The sequence below is a fragment of the Zeugodacus cucurbitae genome, chromosome 2, assembly GCF_028554725.1.
Source record: "Zeugodacus cucurbitae isolate PBARC_wt_2022May chromosome 2, idZeuCucr1.2, whole genome shotgun sequence".
Lineage (NCBI taxonomy): Eukaryota > Metazoa > Arthropoda > Insecta > Diptera > Tephritidae > Zeugodacus > Zeugodacus cucurbitae.
In genome coordinates, this window is record NC_071667.1 from 47075202 (window position 1) to 47095449 (window position 20248).

Here is a 20248-nt window from a genome sequence, read left to right on the forward strand (position 1 = left end):
AAAAATTGTTGCTATTGTTTGAAACGAGCTTTCACAATGTTTCCCATATATATGTATAACACATAACCAAGATTAGTAAAGAAACTACCCCATCAAGTTTCTGCCGATTTCCTTTATTACTTTTTTCATATTTTACTAAACGTTACTTTAATGGGTATTTCTTAAAATACAACCATTCAGAATAAATAAATAAAAGTCATAATTAAAACTAATTGTCTTCAAATCAACTACATATTATCCTCCAACCAATTCAAATGCTGCGCCACATCAACATAAACCACATATTCGTACAAATTACACTGTCCTCGATTGGTCTGTCCGAATGAAACTATACCTCGCAGCATCCAACGGTTATTGCGTTGCAGAACCAGACCGCTGCCCGAATCGCCCATGCAGGGCCCAACACCATCACGATTACCAGCGCAAAATGTGCGACTCGTCACTAGTTTGGAGAAAACTGCCGAGGAGCGTATGCAATCCACTTCGCTTACGATTTTCACTTCAGCTCTCTTGGCGATCGGTGAGACAAGCTGCCCATTCTCATTGGAGCCCCAACCGGCTACAGTGCCTGAGAGGCCGACGACGCGTGAGACTTGTGTCGTTTCGGTCCACAAACATATAGGACGAATGAAATCGGTAAAACTGTGTGGGAAGAGTAGAAAATGAACAAAAATAAGGGTTTAGAATAAATGATTTCGAAATTTTGTGTTGCAGAACTCACAGGAAACTTTGAAAGACTTAAATATCTAACATGTTTCAAATAGTAGGGTAGAATAATATATTATTAACATATACATTACCATTCTTATGAAGGTACAACAAGTATTTAAAGTCTAAATATGTATACTCGTATATGGGTAATTCTACGATAAGAGGTTTCAATTGCATAGAGAAAACGTCCGAAGAACGGCCACTTTGGATTTTTTCATGAAACCCCTATATTATGATTTTTGTCCCTTTTATTTATCTTCTCACGTAAGGGCAAGTCACTTAATACATATTTATTAATTTTTCGACGACCAGGGTAAAAACGTCGGCTAGGGGAGAGACGTAGAGTTTATGGTAGATAATTATTTTACCAAAAGCAAAAAATTAATTTAAAATAGTATCACAAATTAAAGGTACTCTCTTACCTAGATGAATAAACCCTAAAATAGAAATAACAAATCAATAAATTCACTCTTTATCATAAATAAACGAAACAAATATTAAATATAATTTCTTAAGATCTTTCAAAAACATTTCTGACTTTTTAAAGACGTAATATATCCTCTGCCCTTTCAAAAGAAGATTTGGCATGGGGAGAGTCTGGCCAACCTGATCTTATTTATATCTACATACATATGTATATCTATATACATATATTTGGCGTATGCACCGCTTATGCGATTATAGGCGAACGCGCTAGTCATCTCTCCTTTTTGCTGTTTGGCGCCAATTGGAAATACCAATAGAAACAATGTCATATAAACCTGGTTTTTCCTACGGAATGGAGGGCTTACTGTTCCTCTGCTTCCAGCAGCGGGTACTGCATCGAACACTTTCGAAGCTGAAGCGATTTCGTCATTCGAACAACATGACGTAGCCGCTGTCTTTTTATTCACTGAACTACATATGTCAGTGTCGTCGTATAGCTCATCGTTCCATCATCTGCGGTATTCGCCGTTGTCAATGTTCAAAGGACCATAAATTTTCCACAAAACCTTTTTCTCGAAAACTCCTAGTGCCGTCTCATTGGATATTGACATCGTCAATGCTTCTTCAACGGGGATGATAGGAGACTTGTAGAGTTTGGTTTTGGTTCATCGAGAGAGGACTTTAACATTTAAATGTCCACTCAGTCCAAACTAGCATCTGTTGGTAAGAGCGATTCGGCGTTGGATTGCGAGGCTAATATTTTTAGTTTGTTGATGCTGGTGATGGTTGGAGGTGGGGGAGGTCATGTTCAGAAGCTCACGCAAGAAAGTATCAAGACTCAAACAGCTCACGACTTCCGGTCCGGGTGTCGTGATGAATAGTACCTCCCCTGGTCTCTAATTTATGCCGTAACTGCCAGGGAAGAGACGTTTTCATTGAAAATTTAATTGGTTTAATTGACTGAATTATTTTTTGGGTTAATTATTTATTTCACTTTAATTATCACAGTATTAGTAACTTAGGACAATAAAAGCAAATAAATTAAATTAATATTATACGTTATATGACTTGCCAGGGGAGAGACAAAATCAGTTTTCGAATCCAGTACACCGCACGATCGGGGCGCAATAACTAAAAAACTACTCAAACGGATTTCGCGATTATTATTGTTAATTTCAGGCTGAAATGAGCCCATGAGCACTTTTTTCAATGTGATCGTCTTTGAAGTTATGTCGTACAAGCGAAACAAAATTTGGCAGGGTAGATACATAAAAAATTCAGTACAAAAGTTAATTTTAAAAATTATATGAAATAAACAAAATTATTTTGTTTTTTATTTAACAATACTTAATTTCAATTATTTTACTTCCGATTGAACTTAGTTTTGGTTTAGCATCTCATACAAAAAATGTATGTATTGTCCAAAAGTTAAATGAAAAGTAGCAACGGGACAAGCCAGGGGAGAGACTTTTTTTTTGGACTTGACCAGAAAAAAATGTTTTAATTATGCAGTAAATTGTAATATTATTTAATACACTACATTAATATGATGTGATTCATTTAAAAAAAATAGCAACATAAAGGACAAAAACAATACTTTAAGCTGATTGCCGCACAAGTTACCTCTTATCGTAGAATAACCCATATACACCCTTATACATATACCATAAACTAGATTGAGATATACTAATTAGCGTCTGTTGCCCTAAAGCTTTGGAGCTATTATTAATATTGTTCATTGTTTATTGTGCTAATTCCACCAACAACTACTCAAAGGTAGCTCCGTTCTGGGAGCTCCAACTACTGAGTGATTATCGACTACCGGTGCCTTTGATGATGCTTTTTAATCGCTCATTTGTCGGCAGTTTGCTTTTAAATCGTTAGAAATTTTTGAATTTTGTCGTTCAAGTTACACAATAGCAAATTAAAATATAATCGACTCAATCGACTGGAGTCTATTCTACTGCCAGTTGACACTCGCAATGGGGGCGAATATATTTTCTGATAAATCCATTTTTCAACCGTTCACTTTCAGTTATCGGGGTTGCTTTGGCGCTTCTTTTACCTTTACTATTAATAAATAAGTCACCAACATATAAGATTTCAATAAACATCTATCCATATCTGGTTAAACTCACCTGCCAATGGCCGCCATACGCATCACTGCAATATCCGCATCTGGCAGACTATTATAATCCGGATGTATTATCAAACGTTCAACATCGCGCGTGACAAATCCATCTTCACTGAAACTCTCCAAATTTGTGCGACCGAGGAAGAGTGCCACCTGTGTAGCGGGTAAATTTTGAAAACAATGCGCGGCTGAGACAACACTTCTCTGCGAAAGCAATGAGCCACCACAAATGTAAGATAAACTATGTACAGTCTCCTTCCGATAGACCGCTGCCATCCAAGGAAATTGTCCGCGTACCAACTCTTTACCACCATGTAGAAACGGTCGGACGACATTGCCTTCAGTACCGCAGGTGACGGTGGTGTTTTGTTGAAAGCGTTCAGAGAGGAAGATATTGGAGAATATTGTCGGTGCTGGTGTGGCGTTCGGTGTCTGCGTAGATGCAGGTCTTTGTGCTGGCGCTGAAGTGTAGTAGGTGGTATAAGTTGTGCTTGGCCGGGTAGATGGCGGAGGCGGTGGATAAGACGGTGCCGGCTCAGTAGCGGGAGGTTGTGAATTTCCACCATTGGCATTTACGGTGTATGTGAGCTCAAACCAACTGCTTGGCGCCGAATCTGCAAGAAAGTTATCAAACGAGACTTGACATTGTGCGTGAATATATTGGTTTCATACGTACATCCTGAACCAGAACAGAGTACATTGCCATTGATGCTGAGCTTAGTTAATTTTGGTGGTTTTCTCGGATTCGGAAAATGTACTCGAAATAAGGCAGGAACGCGATTTATTTGTAGTGGTCCATCCGGATATGGTTTAATACGACCGTAGTAATTCTATGTTGTGGAATGTATTTAAGGCATTATTAGCTGCATATTTCTTTTAGTTACTTCTTTTACAGAAATGTGTTAAAACTATCTAACAGGTTTCCTACAAACAACTATGATACTGATAACTACAAGATTGCACTAGCTCAACCCTATTGCAGATATTACTTTAGTTAAGGATGGATGTATTAATAGATATCGTCAATACATACTAGAATATATCATTGGATTAATCAGTAGTTAGGTTAGATTTCGATGGGGATCCCTGCGGAGGAGATTCCGCTTCAACAGATGAAAACCGGTCCATTATCAAGTTTTTGGTACTAATATGACTAACAACTTATAACTTTTAAAAAAATTATATATTCAATAAATTGTGCTTTTTGAGTTATGGCACTATTCATGTAAATGAGCGAACAAACAAACAAATTAAAAAATTTCAGAATATATGAATTTACTTCGCGTTTTTATAAATAGATTAATATATACCAAGTCTTAAAGAGGGAAGCGGGACGCATTTGCAGACACAAAAAGAAAAATGCCGAAATGTGTGAGTATGAAGAGTATGCAAAGCTGTCCGACATAGGTAATGCATGTTATGGAAAGATGAGGCGACTCAAAGAAGGTATACAGGCCGGAGCATTCACATGTAGGGACCGAAGAGGTAATTTGATGACTGCTGTCCAGGGCATAGTGTGTTTATGGGGGGAACACTTGTGAACTGATTGGACCATATCGGTGTGGTTTTAGACCTGGAAAATCAACAACTAAACAGATATTCCCCATGCGTCAAATCTTGGAAAAGGCCCGTGAAAAAACGATCGACACTAAGAGAGGCACATGCTGTCGTATGCAGATGACGTTGACATCGTTGGCCTTAAGAACTGCGTCGTGAGTTCTTTTTTGCAGTTTTGAAAGTGTTCTATGCAGTACCCGATGGTGGAAGCAGAGGACGAGGAAGGCCTGCACTCCGTTGGAAAGATCAGGTGGAGAGCGATCTGGTTTCGCTTGGTATTTCAAATTGGCGCCAAACTGGGAGAAAGGGAGATCAATGGCGCGCTATCATTGATTCGGCTACAATCGCATGAGCGGTGCCTACGCCAATTACATATATATGTACATACAGCAGTGAATTTGAAAAACATGATTGAAACATGTCTGTGTTAGTCTCGCTGTTCATTTTTGATGGAACATAGTGTATTATGGATCTTCCTTTAATAAAATGCTGACTAAATCATAGCACTTCCACGATCAGAGTTTCTACTTAGTATTGGTTCCTAATTTTCTTTCAAATGATGCCAGTAGAAAGCTAAATTCTTTCGAACTGTATTTTTCTCATCGATAAAAATTACATTCTTCTATTCTGAAGTAAACATCAAATATATTCAGTTTTGAAACAATCTGCCGTTTTCTTTATGCAGCCTTCTCTTCATGTGATAATAGGATCACTTCTGCATGTCTCTACCATTATATAGAATATCAATTATACGGTTTCTCATAAAAAATATAGCTTACCTTTATATGAATTTTTAGAATAACTTGTATTACATTTTCGGCTAAACGAGGTGCGCACTGGAGTTATCACTTTATGCATATTTCTACGAACAATGCTTTAGTGTCAAATTTATTGGCTAAATTTATTAAGAAAGTAACCCGTTTATGGAGCTAAACATTTTATTAGCGGAAGGCATCCTAACAATTTGTACAGTTATGTTGAAAAATAACAAGAGTGTGTCGATCGGCTAAAAGAAATGCGCTCACATACATACATATGTATATGTACATATATATAATTGTATACTGTTACAAAACTAGTCCTTCATTTAACTCTTTTCCTTCGTCATATAAATTTGTAGGTTCTGCACACCTGACTTACTTACCGAAGTTAATGAGTCGCGTTGCGAGAATGCCACTTTAATTTCTGTGCGTCCTCTCTCCAAGCGATCCAACTTGATTTGACCGTAGTAGTCATTGCCCTCGTGTACGTAGCTGAAATGCTGCTCGCATGGAGAGGTCACTGGTGCTTGTGAAGTGCAGAAGTGGGGGAGTAGCAAAGTAAATATCAGCAGAAACTGCGCCATAACTGTATTTTGTTAATATGAGTATTTACTGGTATTAATTTAAAATATTAAAGTTCTCATATGAGCACTTTTGCAAAAAAGATGACAGAAAGCAACAAACCGGCGGTGAAAGTTACCACCAAAGAAAAATTATTTACGCACCAAAAATGTCACTTATTTCATTTGCACATAAAAATAATATATTTTTTACACTTTCATCAATTCACATATGAAATTTTTTTTGAGAAATTAACATATCTCTTTCAGAATATTTGTTTCATTGACCTCCGCTGTTTTGTATTGAATTCACTCAAATATCTCTTATTGGTATGTACGGTTGTGTTTGTTCTATTTTTGTTTCATGTGTACTCTGCGTAAATCGACACGCACCTCACGCAACCAAGAGCCCGAACCCGACAAGCAACTCACAGCAATTGCGGACGCCTTGCTTAGCTGCAACAAGTTGAAGTGCACACTTAAGCCCGCCAGCCAGCTTCGTAAGTATGCAAACAAGTTGATGCTTAAGTGCGGCACAATGCTGACTGAGAGCACCCTACAAGGGACTGATCAAATTAAGACACTGTCTTAGTATTATATCAATAAAGAATCAATGTCTTTTAGATTTCGCAGAAAAAAATATTAATAGTGAAATAAGAGATTCCATACAAGTTCAGTGATAGATCTAAAATATCTGTGATGATTTTTTCCTCTCTGAAAACAGTTGTTGGTATGCACATATATTTATATTTAAGCATATTCCATTGTGTAACTAGCGATACATCAAATATAAACAAGCCTTATTTGCTTTCTAAGCGTAAACGAAAGTCAATGAAGCGCGAAATGTTTTTTAATGCAACACTCAATCGCAGCGATTTTCTCGACAGCTGATAACGCGCTCGCGCAGCTCTTATAGCGCAACACTAAAATAAAACGATCTCAAAGCTAAACACTGAGAGTCCAGAATTAAATGCTAATCAATACATAAATATATAAGTACATAAGTGCATACATACTCTACATATTTACAGATTTAAAAACATTGATTGAATTGCTGAATGCTGGTTGCGAGAAGCGATAAGGTGCTCGTATTTACTGTGAACTTCCTCAGGCCGACAAATTTAAATACATTTTAGAAGAATCAAAAGAACAATCTAAGAATTTGCATGTAAAAAACCAAATAATTACAGAATTAATAGAATTCACAAGGAATCTGCAAATGTAGTAAATTAAAGTGATTTGCTAAGGCAATGAAGCGCTGTAGAGTTAAGTATGTGCTTCTTGTTTACTTCGTACAAATTTCAGTTAAAGAAAAATTCAATAAATTTTCTTGTAATTTCCCTACGAAAGCTTATTCACAGCTCTTCATTATCCAGCAATATCAATGTCCAATTTTCACTGACACATAAGTGTACTTAACCGTAGATTTCAAAAGAATTCAGTAACTTCAATGAGCAATGAATATTATAATTTTGAGTCAGGACTGCTTGTTTTTATTAAATTTGTGTTTAAAATATTGCGTGCAAAAATTTACCAGATCCCACGATGTACTATGTATATAATGTATATAAACCTACTTATTTATAATGACGAATTGACTGCTGGGTGCGTGTGTAACGGTACTGCCGTTAATAATTTCATAGAGGCGATGCACAGTGGGGCCAATGGAGATCATTTCTCGGATTAATTAAAAAAAAAAATATATGAAGATCCTTCAAAACTAAGTATACTTGCTTAAAGTACACAAAATTCTACATCAGTAAGCAAAAAAATAAATGTCAAATACGTAATAGTGCTTACGTAGTGAAGCTACAAACTTGATATTTGTGAAACAAAAATCTAATTTTTTGTTTTTTAAAGCCGCAGATCTTTTGTACGTAAATTGTGTTTTTGTAAAGTAATTCTAAAAATTTGTAAAACTTAACCATGGAACCATCAAACTCAGGTAATAATTGAACTAGTTTGCTAAATTGTGTGTAAAGTTATAATTGCAAAAGTATGTTTTTTTGAGATTATATATATGGAGTCCAAAAAAAAATTAATTTTCTTAGTTTAAGTAGACAAAAAGTTGGTAGTTCAATTGAGTTCAGATAAGATTTAAACACCATTGGAAAGCCTGAACAATTAAATGTTATTTTAGAGAAATTTAGGTTGCGCATCAGTGCGCCTCAGAAGATATCCTCGCATTTGTAATAATATTCCGTATGCAATTTATAAATTAAATTTGCTTCTGGACTGTAGCTTGTGCGCCTAACGGTTTTGTTGTTGTTTTTGTTGTTACATTTACTGTTGTTGTTTATATTGTTGGAGTTTCGTTGCTTTTGTTGTTGTTATTTTATATTTTTATTTTTTGTTTTGTTTTAATATACCATATTTTAAGAGTCATGTGATTAAATTTTGCAGGAACATGCTCAAACGTCGTTTTTTTTACTCGCCTCAGCTTGTACAATATTTTCAATTGTGTCAGCTGTAGGACAATGGATGATAAAATCATGCATTTAAAAGAAGAGCTAAAAAAACGTACTGGTTATTCTGAAGACAACTCTCAAGTTTTCAATGAACGAATAAAAAAATTTGTATTTGAGTTTAAGAAAAAATGGAATAAGGCCCATAGAAGGGAAGATAGATTTCTATCTGATATTAATAAGAATTGGCTACAATCGTCAATTGGGTTTCCACTAGGTCAAGCATGTAAAAGAGGTCGAAAAGAAATTTCATTTAGTGACTCTAGTGATTCGTCTAAATTTAAAAAAACTAAATTTTTAAGAGATACCACAGAGTTACCAGTTTTACTTCATGCAGCAGAAACTAAATTAAGAACAACCGGCTCCGTAGAAAAATCAAAAGCGATACGTAGTATCGTACATTTTTCACCATCAACAGCCAAAAGGTTTAACGAAAGTTTAAAGAAACCTGTAGTCAGTACAAAAATGTCAAATCTTAAAGCTCTAGCTGTCTTCGTAGAAGCTAAGCTATCTCGCTACCAATACAATGTTGTTAGACAATCTGCTCCAGATAAGTTTCCGTCATATAAAATTATACAAAACGAGAAAAAAAAGTGCTATCCAGAATATCGGTGCATTACAATAAGCGAAACTTCCGCTGAAGTAAGTTTACAAGCACTATTAAACCACACAGCAGAACGATTAATACAAATTCATGAAAACCGTATTGACTCGTTAATTAACCAAAAACTCCAACTGTATACTAAATGGGGATTTGATGGAAGCTCTGGTCACAGTTCGTACAAGCAAGCTTTTCATGGATGTGATGGTATCGATTCCTCCGTATTTTTAACTACAATTGTGCCTCTAAAACTTATGTTGGCTGAACAAGTAATTTGGAAAAATCCTCGACCATCATCAACTAGATTTTGTAGGCCCCTAAAAATTGAATTTGTGAAGGAAACCAAATCTGTGGCGATTACGGAAAAGGAAAGGGTAGAACAAGAAATTAAGAATTTAATTTGCACAATTATACTAGTTAATGACAAAGTTGTATATGTGGATCACAAATTAATTTTGACAATGATTGATGGGAAGGTGTGCAATGCTTTAACTGGAACTACATCAACACAAAAGTGCTATTTATGTGGGGCAACTACTAAGGATTTTAACAATATAGAAGACATGACCGAAAGACCTGTAAATGTAGAAAACTTGAAATTTGGCTTATCTATTCTTCACGGCTGGATTAGATTTTTTGAAAGCCTCCTACATATTTCATACAAATTGCCGATACAGAAATGGCAAGCTAGAACCGATTCAGAAAAACAAATCGTTTCTGAGACGAAGCGAAAAATTCAGAAGCAATTTAAAGAAACTTTAGGATTAATAGTGGACCAACCAAAACCTGGCTTTGGAAACACAAATGATGGTAATACCGCCAGACGTTTTTTTTAAAATGCAGAAAAGTCTGCTGAAATAACCTCTACAAATTTAAATTTGATAAAGCAAATGCAAATTCTTTTAATTGTGGTATCTAGTGGGTATGAAATAAACAACAAAAAATTTCGATTTTTTTCACGTAAAACAGCAAAACTTTTTGTTAAGTTGTATCCGTGGTACAACATGCCCCCGACTTTGCACAAATACTTTATACACGGACCTGAAATTATTGATAACGCAATTTTGCCTATTGGCCAATTATCAGAAGAAGCACAAGAAGCTCGCAATAAAGATTTAAAAAAATATCGGGAATTCCATTCAAGAAAGTGCAGCCGCGAAAAGTCTAATCAAGATATTCTCAATTCTTTTTTTTTAACCTCAGATCCAATAATTTCAAGCATGCGAAGATTGCCAAAAAAGAACTTGCAAAATTTACCAGAAGAGGCTGTCGATTTAATTATAAGTAATGAGTATGGAAATAGCGATGATGATAGTGAAGATGTTGATGATGATGATAATGATGATGATGATGATGACGTCGACGATGACGATGATGATGTTAGTGAAGGTGACAATTATTACAATGAGAGTTTAGATACAGATGACATCGATATTAAATAAGAACTTTTTGGAATTGCTTCAATTCTATAGTCATATATAATAAACCATTATTTTAATATTACAGCTGCATCCAAATCTTCTTAAAAACTATTTGTTGTGACTAACTGGATTTGAATAAAATATAAAATAATCAAAAATTATAAAAATAAAGCTCCAGTTAATTAATCCGAGAAATGATCTCCATTGGCCCCACTGTGCGATGGTTCACAAAAAAATTTCTCAATAGTGTTTTTCATACCTTCTGAATATATAAATACATATGTATATGCGTTTACTATAATTATACGCTCCATGTTTACATAGGAGACAAAGATGTTTAAATGAGAATTAATCTCTGAAAAAACATAGGTCAAAAAGGCAAATCATTAATTTCGCGAAATGCGATAAGGAAACCATTGAGTGCGAGAAGCATACATATGTACATATGTATTCCCGGCTGGTAAATATTGTACATATATTAATGATGAGCGAAATTGCAATTTTTAAATCCCTGTGATTTTAGTATTTGCTACTGCTATCACATTTCAATGAACTGCTATTGCTACTGTGATCCAACAAGAATCACTGAATTTCTATAGCTACAGTGATCGGACTCAAAGTATTACAAAAATTGATCGCAGTTGCTATTTGTGATTTTCAATCACGGTGCAAAAATCAACGGTAGTGAAATATCGCTTATCACTAATGTATATGCATACTGATACATCTAGGGAGGGTTTTACCACTCATGCATAATGTTATAATGTTCATTTTTAAAATTGCGGAAACATGAACGATTTTAACTGGAACTGATTACAATTGGTTAGCGTTAAGTTACTCGTAGAGGTGAAATGCTAATATTATGGATCTTTTTATACTCTCGCAACAAAAGTTGCTAAGAGAGTATTATAGTTTTGTCCACATAACGGTTGTTTGTAAATCCTAAAACTAAACGAGTTAGATATAGGGTTATATATACCAAAGTGATCAGGGTGACGAGTAAAGTTCAAATCCGGATGTCTGTCTGTCTGTCCGTACGTCCGTACGTCCGTCCGTCTGTCCGTCTGTCCGTCCGTGCAAGCTGTAACTTGAGTAAAAATTGAGATATCTTAATAAAACTTGGAACACGTGTTCCTTGGCACCATAAGAAGGTTAAGTTCGAAGATGAGCGGAATCGGACCACTGGCACGCCACAAAATGGCGATAACCAAAAACACATAAAGAGCTATAACTAAGCCACAAATAAAGTTATGAAAATAAAATTTGGAACATAGGATCGCATTAGGGAGGGGCATATTTGGATGTAATCTTTTTGGGGAAGTGGGCGTGGCCCCACCCCTAAATCGGTTATTTGTATTTATCTCACAAACCAATGAAGCTATATAAACCAAACTTTCTGCAATCGTTTCTCTTATGTACCCCACCACACATCAGAAACACCAAATTTTACATAAGAAATGGCAGAAGGAAGCTACACTCAGATTTTTTTACAAAATGGAAAATGGGAGTGGCATCGCCCACTTATGGATGAAAAACCATATCTCAAGAACTACTCGACAGATTTCAATGAAATTTGGTATATAACACTTTCTTGACACCCTGATGACACGGGTGGAATATGGGCGAAATCGGTTCACAACCACTTCTACTTCCCATATAACTCAATTTTGAATCCTTCTGATTCGTTCACTTTGTAATGTATACATAAGGAACCGATAAAGATGTGATTGGCGTTGCAACCGTTTAGCCGGTTATAGCCGAATCGACGATAGTGCGCCACCTCTCTCTCTCCTTCGCAGTTCGGCGCCAGTTGGAGATCCCAAGTTTAACCAGGTCGCTCTCCACCTGGTCCCTCCAACGAAGTGGAGGCCTTCCCCTTCCTCGACTTCCTCCGGCGGGTACTGCATCGAACACTTTCAGGGCTGGAGTGTTTTCGTCCATTCGGACAACATGACCTAGCCAGCGTAGCCGCTGTCTTTTTATTCGCTGAACTATGTCAATGTCGTCGTATAACTGGTACAGCTCATCGTTCCATCGTCTGCGGTATTCGCCGTTGCCAATGTTCTGAGGACCATAAATCTTGCGCAAAATTTTCCTCTCGAAAACTCCTAGTGTCGTCTCATCTGATGTTGACATCGTCCAAGCTTCTGCACCGTAAAGCAGAACGGGAATGATAAGCGACTTGTAGAGCTTGATTTTGGTTCGTCGAGAGAGGACTTTAGTGTTCAATTGCCTACTCAGTCCAAAGCAGCACCTGTTGGCAAGAGTTATTATGCGCTGGATTTCGAGGCTGACATTGTTCGTGTTGTTGATGCTGGTTCCCAGGTATACGAAATTATCTACGACCTCGAAGTTATGACTGTCAACAGTGACGTGGGAGCCAAGACGCGAATGCGCCGACTGTTTGCTTGATGACAGGAGATATTTCGTCTTGTCCTCATTTACCTCCAGACCCATTCGCTTCGCCTCCTTATCCATGCGGGAAAAAGCAGAACAAACGGCGCGGTTGTTGCTTCGGATGATATCAATATCATCGGCGTACGCCAGGAGCTGTACACTCTTGTAGAAGATTGTACCTTCTCTATTTAGCTCTGTAGCTCGTATTATTTTTTCCAACATCAAGTTAAAGAAGTCGCACGATAGTGAGTCACCTTGTCTGAAACCTCATTTGGTATCGAACGGCTCGAGGAGGTCCTTCCCAATGATGACGGAGCTTTTGGTGTTGTTCAACGTCAACTTACACAGCCGTATTAGTTTTGCGGGGATACCAAATTCAGACATCGCGGCGCAAAGGCAGCTCCTTTTCGTGCTGTCGAAAGCAGCTTTAAAATCGACAAAAAGGTGATGTGTGTCGATCCTCTTTTCACGGGTCTTCTCCAAAATTTGGCGTATGGTGAATATCTGGTCAGTTGTCGATTTTCCAGGTCTAAAGCCACACTGATAAGGTCAAATCAGTTTGTTGACGGTGGGCTTTAGTCTTTCACACAGTACGCTCGATAGAACCTTGTATGCGATATTTAGGAGTCTGATCCCACGGTAATTGGCGCAGATTGTGGGATCTCCCTTTTTATGGATTGGGCAGAGCACACTGAGATTCCAATCGTCAGGCATGCTTTCTTCCGACCATATTCTGCAAAGAAGCTGATGACCTTATCTTATTGATGACCTTATCAGTTCTTCGCCGCCGTATTTGAATAGTTCTGCCGGTAATCTATCGGCCCCCGCTGCTTTGTTGTTCTTCAAGCGGGTAATTGCTATTCGAATTTCTTCATGGTCGGGTAATGGAACATCTGTTTCATCGTCATCGATTGGGGGATCGGGTTCGCCATCTCCTGGTGTTGTACTCTCACTGCCATTCAGCAGGTCGGAGAAGTGTTCCCTCCATAATCCCAGTATGCCCTGGACATCGGTTACCAGATTACCACCTTGGTCTCTACATGAGGATGCTCCGGTTTTGAAACCTTCGTTAACTTGCTTCATTTTTTTATAAAATTTTCGAGCATTACCTCTGTCTGCCAGCTTCTCAAGCTCTTCGTACTCACGCATTTCGGCCTCTTTCTTTTTTGTCTGCAGATGCGTCTCGCTTCCCTCTTCAGCTCTCGGTATCTATCCCATCCCGCACGTGTTGTGGTCGTTTGCAACGTTGCGAGGTAGGCAGTCTGTTTTCTCTCCGCTGCGAGAGATTGTCGTTGCCGATAAAGATAGCGAAATAAAATTTTACACAAATACTGTATTTGAGCTGTGACATCACTTGTGGAAAAATTGTCAAAATCTAACCATGACTTTTCAAGTCCCCTGATATCAAACATGAAGAACTCAGTGGCTAAGGGTAATTTTTCCCCGAAAATATAGGTAAATCTCTAAATAAATTGCGAGAGTATAAAATAATCGGTTGCACCCGAACTTAGCTTTTCCTTACTTGTTTGAAATAGTTCGAGTGCAACTAATATTTTGTATGTTGAATGTTCATAGTCAGATTCTGGTTGGAAATATGTATATCGATTTCATGGTAGTTTTTAACAAATATTTAATATTTCGAATGAACTATATAATTTGATTGCAATAATTTTATATTCCGATGCTGAGAAGGCAAACTTATTTCATGCTTTTGCACAAAACGAATATGCCTTTTTATAGAGCAGTGATGCCACTTCTTTGACGAGTTCCGGACTCGCGCTGAAACGACACGACAAATTAGCGCCTAGACAAATGCAGTTTCTGCCAATACATGCCCTCTAAGTCTGGAATATATGGCACAAAAATATTTTCGCCTTGTCGACGCAAAAACCTTGCAGACGAAGTATATTTGGGTGAACACCCTAATGAACAGCGACTTTATTTGATTTTAATATTTTTTTTCTAGCAATAAACATATGTTTTATTAAAGACATGTCCCATTAAACCATATAAAATACATTACTGGACACTGAGTACTCAAGTCAAGAGAATAAATTCTTCTAAAACTGGCCAAAATTGGGCCTTTTGGCTGAAGTATATTCGCGCCCGAAATTAATTTTATAACATAATGCAAACCCATATCTTTATAACACAGCTACATTTTTGGCCATGACATTGAATTAGAAGCGTTTTTGGTATCAAGAATTGTCTGTAAAATTCTATCGTTATTGAGTAACATTCATTTGTATAACATATTAAAGGTATTCGACTCAAAAGCACCAGGTTAGGTTAGGTTAGGAGAGTCTCCAGCCAGAGTCTCAAATAAAAGTACTGCGTCTGCTAATCAGAAATACATTCATCACTCATCCTCGAAACAAAAGCTCTGCAAATTTCGTTTACTTGAAATCATTTCCCTTTCATCCAATCAATTTTGAGAGTCGCCCGCGCGATCTTTAACAATATGAAGGCGTGCACAAATACATTGTCGATATTATGTGACAACGCACAAAGCTCTCCGAAAATTGTCGCAATATAATTGAATTTCGTTTAACAATAATTCAAAATCACTTTTGCTACAAAGTTCCAAAACCTTATTGTACATTGGCGCCGTCTAAAAATGTACGCATGTTCGCGCCTAGTACTACCATTCAAGGAATAAAGGCACAGCGCAACTGAAGATGGCGGCCACCATTCGCGGCTATAGCAATATTGGTATATATATGTGTGTGTGTGTGGTTGTGCTCAAGGTATCAGCGTCACCTGCATTTGAAGTAAGCGTAAATTGATTTCCTTTTGTCGCTGTTGGTGATTTCCATTTTGTAACTTTATTGGCAGTCAATGACGGAAGCGGCCACACACACACACACGAACATACATACAAACATTTGATGAATGAAAAGTCATATGGATTTGATTTAAGTCGACTTTTTAGGGATGGATGTGCATATGCAGCAGCTTAGAGGGATATTGGAATAACAACATACCTAAGTGGAAATAAATAAATTTATGTAAATGTTCGCTTTGTGTAGACATGATAAGAATATATGGAATGGTAACTTTGTAGTATGGCTACAAAGCTATTTTTGTAATTACACTTTGAGAAGGGTTGCCACTTTTTGAAAAATATAATTTGGTTAAATTATTGAAATAAATTAAATATTACAAGGGTTGCCACCTTTTTGAAAAATATAATTTGTTTAAATTATTGAAATAAATTCAATATTACAACATCATCAGTAAATTTTTCATTCAAATGTCAACCATCTTTGTTAAAGTTTTATATTTTTTACAAAATTTAGTTCGACTCCATGTGAACTTAGCCCTTCTTCAATCGTAATCAATTAAATATCTTTGCTCCAATATCTGCATAAGCATTTGTGAAGAAAATATATATATTATTTATATTCACACTTCATCACACTTTGAACGGGTCTACCACTTAACCAGCAAGCAACTTAAGTTTACTAACTGAGCTTATCACATCATTCTGCTTTTACGTGTCTCCATTTAACTTCTACGCGATAATAAGCAATTTTTTCAATAGGAATATACGTATGTACATACATATTTTCACGTGTTTTTATTTGTTCAAGCCACAGACTCACCAACACCAGCTGCCATCTAGAGACCACTAAAGAAACTTTTGATAAGAACTCACAAAACAAAAACCTCTCCTTTATTATCTGAATAAAACATTTCTCTTCTCCTTGTAAAATCGTTTTCCTCGAATAAGTAAAGTTTCTTTAGTGGCCACTAGCATAAGCGCGCAGTATATGAATTAGGTAAAATTGTTTGTTTTTCATTTTTTCCATTAGCCTTTAGTGGACACGTGCTGTCCAAGTAAATACTTTGGGTTTTCTTTAAAAAAAAAACGTTTGGTTAACTTGAATTTAAACTTTGAAACTAGTCCAAAAAGAGACAAAATACATTTGTCAAGTAATCAGTGAAATATAACTTTTCAATACACATTTCAGTTTTATTTTTTTCAAGAACACAGAGATGCGGCTGTGTTTGAGAGTTATAAGAAGTCATTGAGAGGGATCTTCATTTTATTTATATAGAGCTATCCTAAATGAATAGCTGTCAACTGTCAAACAGCTGTCAAATTTAGCACATCGATTTTACATTTATCTTCAGTTTATTTTCATTATATTGCACCTTAAGGATTTTTCATTTGAAAATATATTATATTTATTATTCAATTATAATTATGTTTTATATATATGGAAACTTGTATGTGAAGCATTCTGATATCTATTTTTTCTTCTAAAAATTTATTTTCTAATTTTTTGAATTTATTCATCATTATTTGATGAAATTGGAAACTATTGCAATAATTCGTATTTGATTTCCAGTTTGTGCTCTCGAAATACACTGACCTCCTCATAACCTTGCGTAATTACACATGACAGACATGCGTTTGACATTTCTACCGAATAATCGAAAAATAATCCTTTGAAGAGTATATGAAATATGTGTACGTGCTTGCCCACTCGTACACGGCTCGTTCACAAGCTCACGCACATACTTACAAATAAATATATATGTGTATAATCAAAGTTATATACGTTATATTCGGTTGTGGTTAACGAGCTGTTAACTCTTTCTGAAGCAGGAATTTGTCATCAGATCCACAACACTAGCACTAAATGAGGACTACAAGAATGAATTTGGTAATTATTATTATTTTTTTCAAACTGTGATATAAGAGAATTTTTTTAACTAAGCTGAGTCGATATAAGTGAGGCATCATCAGTCTACCAAAATGTTTATGCATTTTATAGTAAAAACTCTATATAGCTACAAATTTCGTATTATTTATTTTATATTATTGAGAATGTTTATCACAGAACAGAGTAATAATTTACTCACTATTTGTAAAATTCTTTCAAAAACCTTTTTTTTCTAAATAACAATATTACGGCCACGGCCTTATTTCCTTTCATTACTACCAATACTCAGACTCATATATAATACAGTACATATATAAAATTATTCCAATTATAATCCCACCCACTACCCACTAGCCGCATACTTTAGTTATTTATAATGGAATTTTCTAACATTTTCAGCACTAAATAGCTGTACATAGCATAGTGTAATTAGATAGTGAAGAGTTTATATGTCGGAAATTTCATGCGCACTTCAAATGCGAAAATAAATACCAACTCACTAAATTACCACACAGCCATCCACTGGACGAGTGTGTGCGGTAGCTAGTTTTTAACGGGTAATTTTATTAAATTCCTACTTTGGCATGCACATCAATTTCAAATCGAATTTCAAATAAACCGTTCATATATAATGGGTTGCTCATACGCCAAGTTCACCAGTGAAAAGGCATAAATTGCTTCCGTCCGCGGAAGCTACACAGAAAGCAAACATAAAATTGTTTTAATACTAAGCATGTTTAATAAGCCTATACGAGTAGCTGAGTGAACTTCTTTTCTATTAGGCCTCAATAAATGTTTCATCGATGGCCGGAGTGGAGGGGAAAGACACGCCAATTCTGTAAATATGCTGTCGGAAGTGTTAGGAAACTTCTGTAAAATGTTATGGAAGTGTCAAAGCGCCAGCCAGAAACGATTTTTTATTAGTGTAGATATCGAAAACCTTGTGTATATTATTACAATATTATATGTTAGTACTGAAGTTCATTAGTAGAGAGTTGAGTCCCACTCGAAATGAGACACCAAAAGCCCGATGTGTGGATATTGTATTTACCTATGTAAAACCAATTTTAAATAATGCAAACCATTCCACCGAATATGTCATGAACTTATTATGATCGCTTAGAAAAAAGTGTGATAGCTTTTCTTAATCTCAACCTGTATAGCCTACATAATACCCTTCAACATTTCATTTTTCATTTTAGAAGGACAGCGATTTTTTTCTGGATGGTGAAAAATATCAGTACAGCTGTATAAGAAGAGCGAGAGCCAAATTTCTCAGTATTTGTAGAAATAAGAGACCTAATATATGTAAGCGGCTAAAAAGGAGGCCAACATATAGATGAAAACTATATATTGATCCTTGCTCTTTTCAATAAAAAAGCAAAGGACTTTTTAATGTTTTGGCTTTCATAAAGGGCGTTGTCGTGAATAAAGCTTAATTGATCCACATAATAAAACTTTCGCTTTGGCAAAATTTATCAGTATTGCATACAAAACAGATAATCAGATTTCGTCAAATAAGAGCTTAGAGTGAGCTGATAACTTCAATAGTAGTCTTAAAAAGTACTGTGATATAAAAGATGAGAATGACTATTCTCAGCTTTAGCTTTAGGTTGCGAGAATGTAAAAAATACACGCAGTTTTAGAGAACAACTTGAATGTATTCAGTTCAACTCAGATGCTACAAATTTCAACACCTGAGAGCTCTTTTTTTTATAAAATTATACATCTTTTCTCGGCAAGGTTTGGTTAGTGCGTATACACATATACATACATAGATATAAAAATATGTATGGCGATGGTAGAATTGAAGCAAAGCATTCAACCAAAATAATCAAAAATGTAATCCCTTTCTATGTATTCGGCTGGAGCGTTCTATTGACTGTGGCACTTGGGTCGCCAATCACACGCCTGCTATGCCTTTCATCTGCCACTCATTTTGTTTTTGTGTACTTAATTGCCTGTCGTTGCAGTTATTTTTAAATGAACATCAACTGAAGCGAAAGTTTTTCAAATTTTCCACGTCACTCCACGGCGGCCAACAACAACCGCAAACGCAAACATGTAAGGAAGGGCTAAGTTCGGGTGTAACCGAACATTTTATACTCTCGCAATTTATTTATTTAACTTTATTTATACTATATAATACACAATTTGACCCACATATTCGTCATATATATTGTATAAAGTCCATTGAAAGTTGGAAACCATAATATTAGGTTAGAAGCACCGAGGTCCTCGTGTTCGATATATGGGGCCTTAAAAACCTATGGTGCGGTTTCGGCGATTTTTAGAATGGGGCTGCCACACTATTAACATAGTATTTGTGCAAAGTTCTGCACCGATATCTTCACTACTGCTTACTTTATATATTGTAATGTAAACGATTCAGATCGTCTCCAAAGTTCTGGTATATAGGAAGTAGGCGTGGTTGTGAAGCGATTTGGCCTATTTTCACAACATATTATTGGGAATCGGTCGAGTAGTTCCTGAGATATGGTTTTTGACCCATAAGTGGGCGACGCCACGCCTATTTTCCATT

General features: G+C 36.2%; 1 protein-coding gene across 2 annotated transcripts; it reads right to left on the bottom strand.

The window, feature by feature from the left end:
* Window positions 1–92: 92 nt before the first annotated feature.
* Window positions 93–6785, bottom strand: LOC105212345 (serine protease gd). Of its 2 annotated transcripts, XM_054229790.1 has the most exons (5): window positions 6315–6785; window positions 5973–6175; window positions 3948–4101; window positions 3276–3885; window positions 93–642 (listed from the first exon to the last, which is right to left on the bottom strand). In XM_054229790.1, exons 2-5 carry the CDS (start codon window positions 6171–6173, stop codon window positions 228–230), a joined length of 1380 nt encoding a protein of 459 aa, XP_054085765.1. In that variant the 5' UTR covers window positions 6174–6175; window positions 6315–6785; the 3' UTR covers window positions 93–227. The 2 variants fall into 2 exon arrangements, with proteins under 2 accessions (XP_054085765.1, XP_011182549.2); XM_011184247.3 differs by having other exon boundaries at window positions 5973–6784.
* Between the last annotated feature and the right edge of the window lie 13463 nt (window positions 6786–20248).

What these genes read in the sequence shown, in the direction of transcription:
- LOC105212345 (XM_054229790.1), bottom strand. Translation starts at nt 6,173, where the DNA reads ATGGCGCAGTTTCTGCTGATATTTACTTTGCTACTCCCCCACTTCTGC. An exon ending in ACTCTGTTCTGGTTCAGGAT is followed by an intron (nt 3,886 to 3,947) that starts GTACGTATGAAA and finishes ACTTTCTTGCAG; the next exon opens with ATTCGGCGCCAAGCAGTTGG. An exon ending in CGTATGGCGGCCATTGGCAG is followed by an intron (nt 643 to 3,275) that starts GTGAGTTTAACC and finishes CTTCCCACACAG; the next exon opens with TTTTACCGATTTCATTCGTC.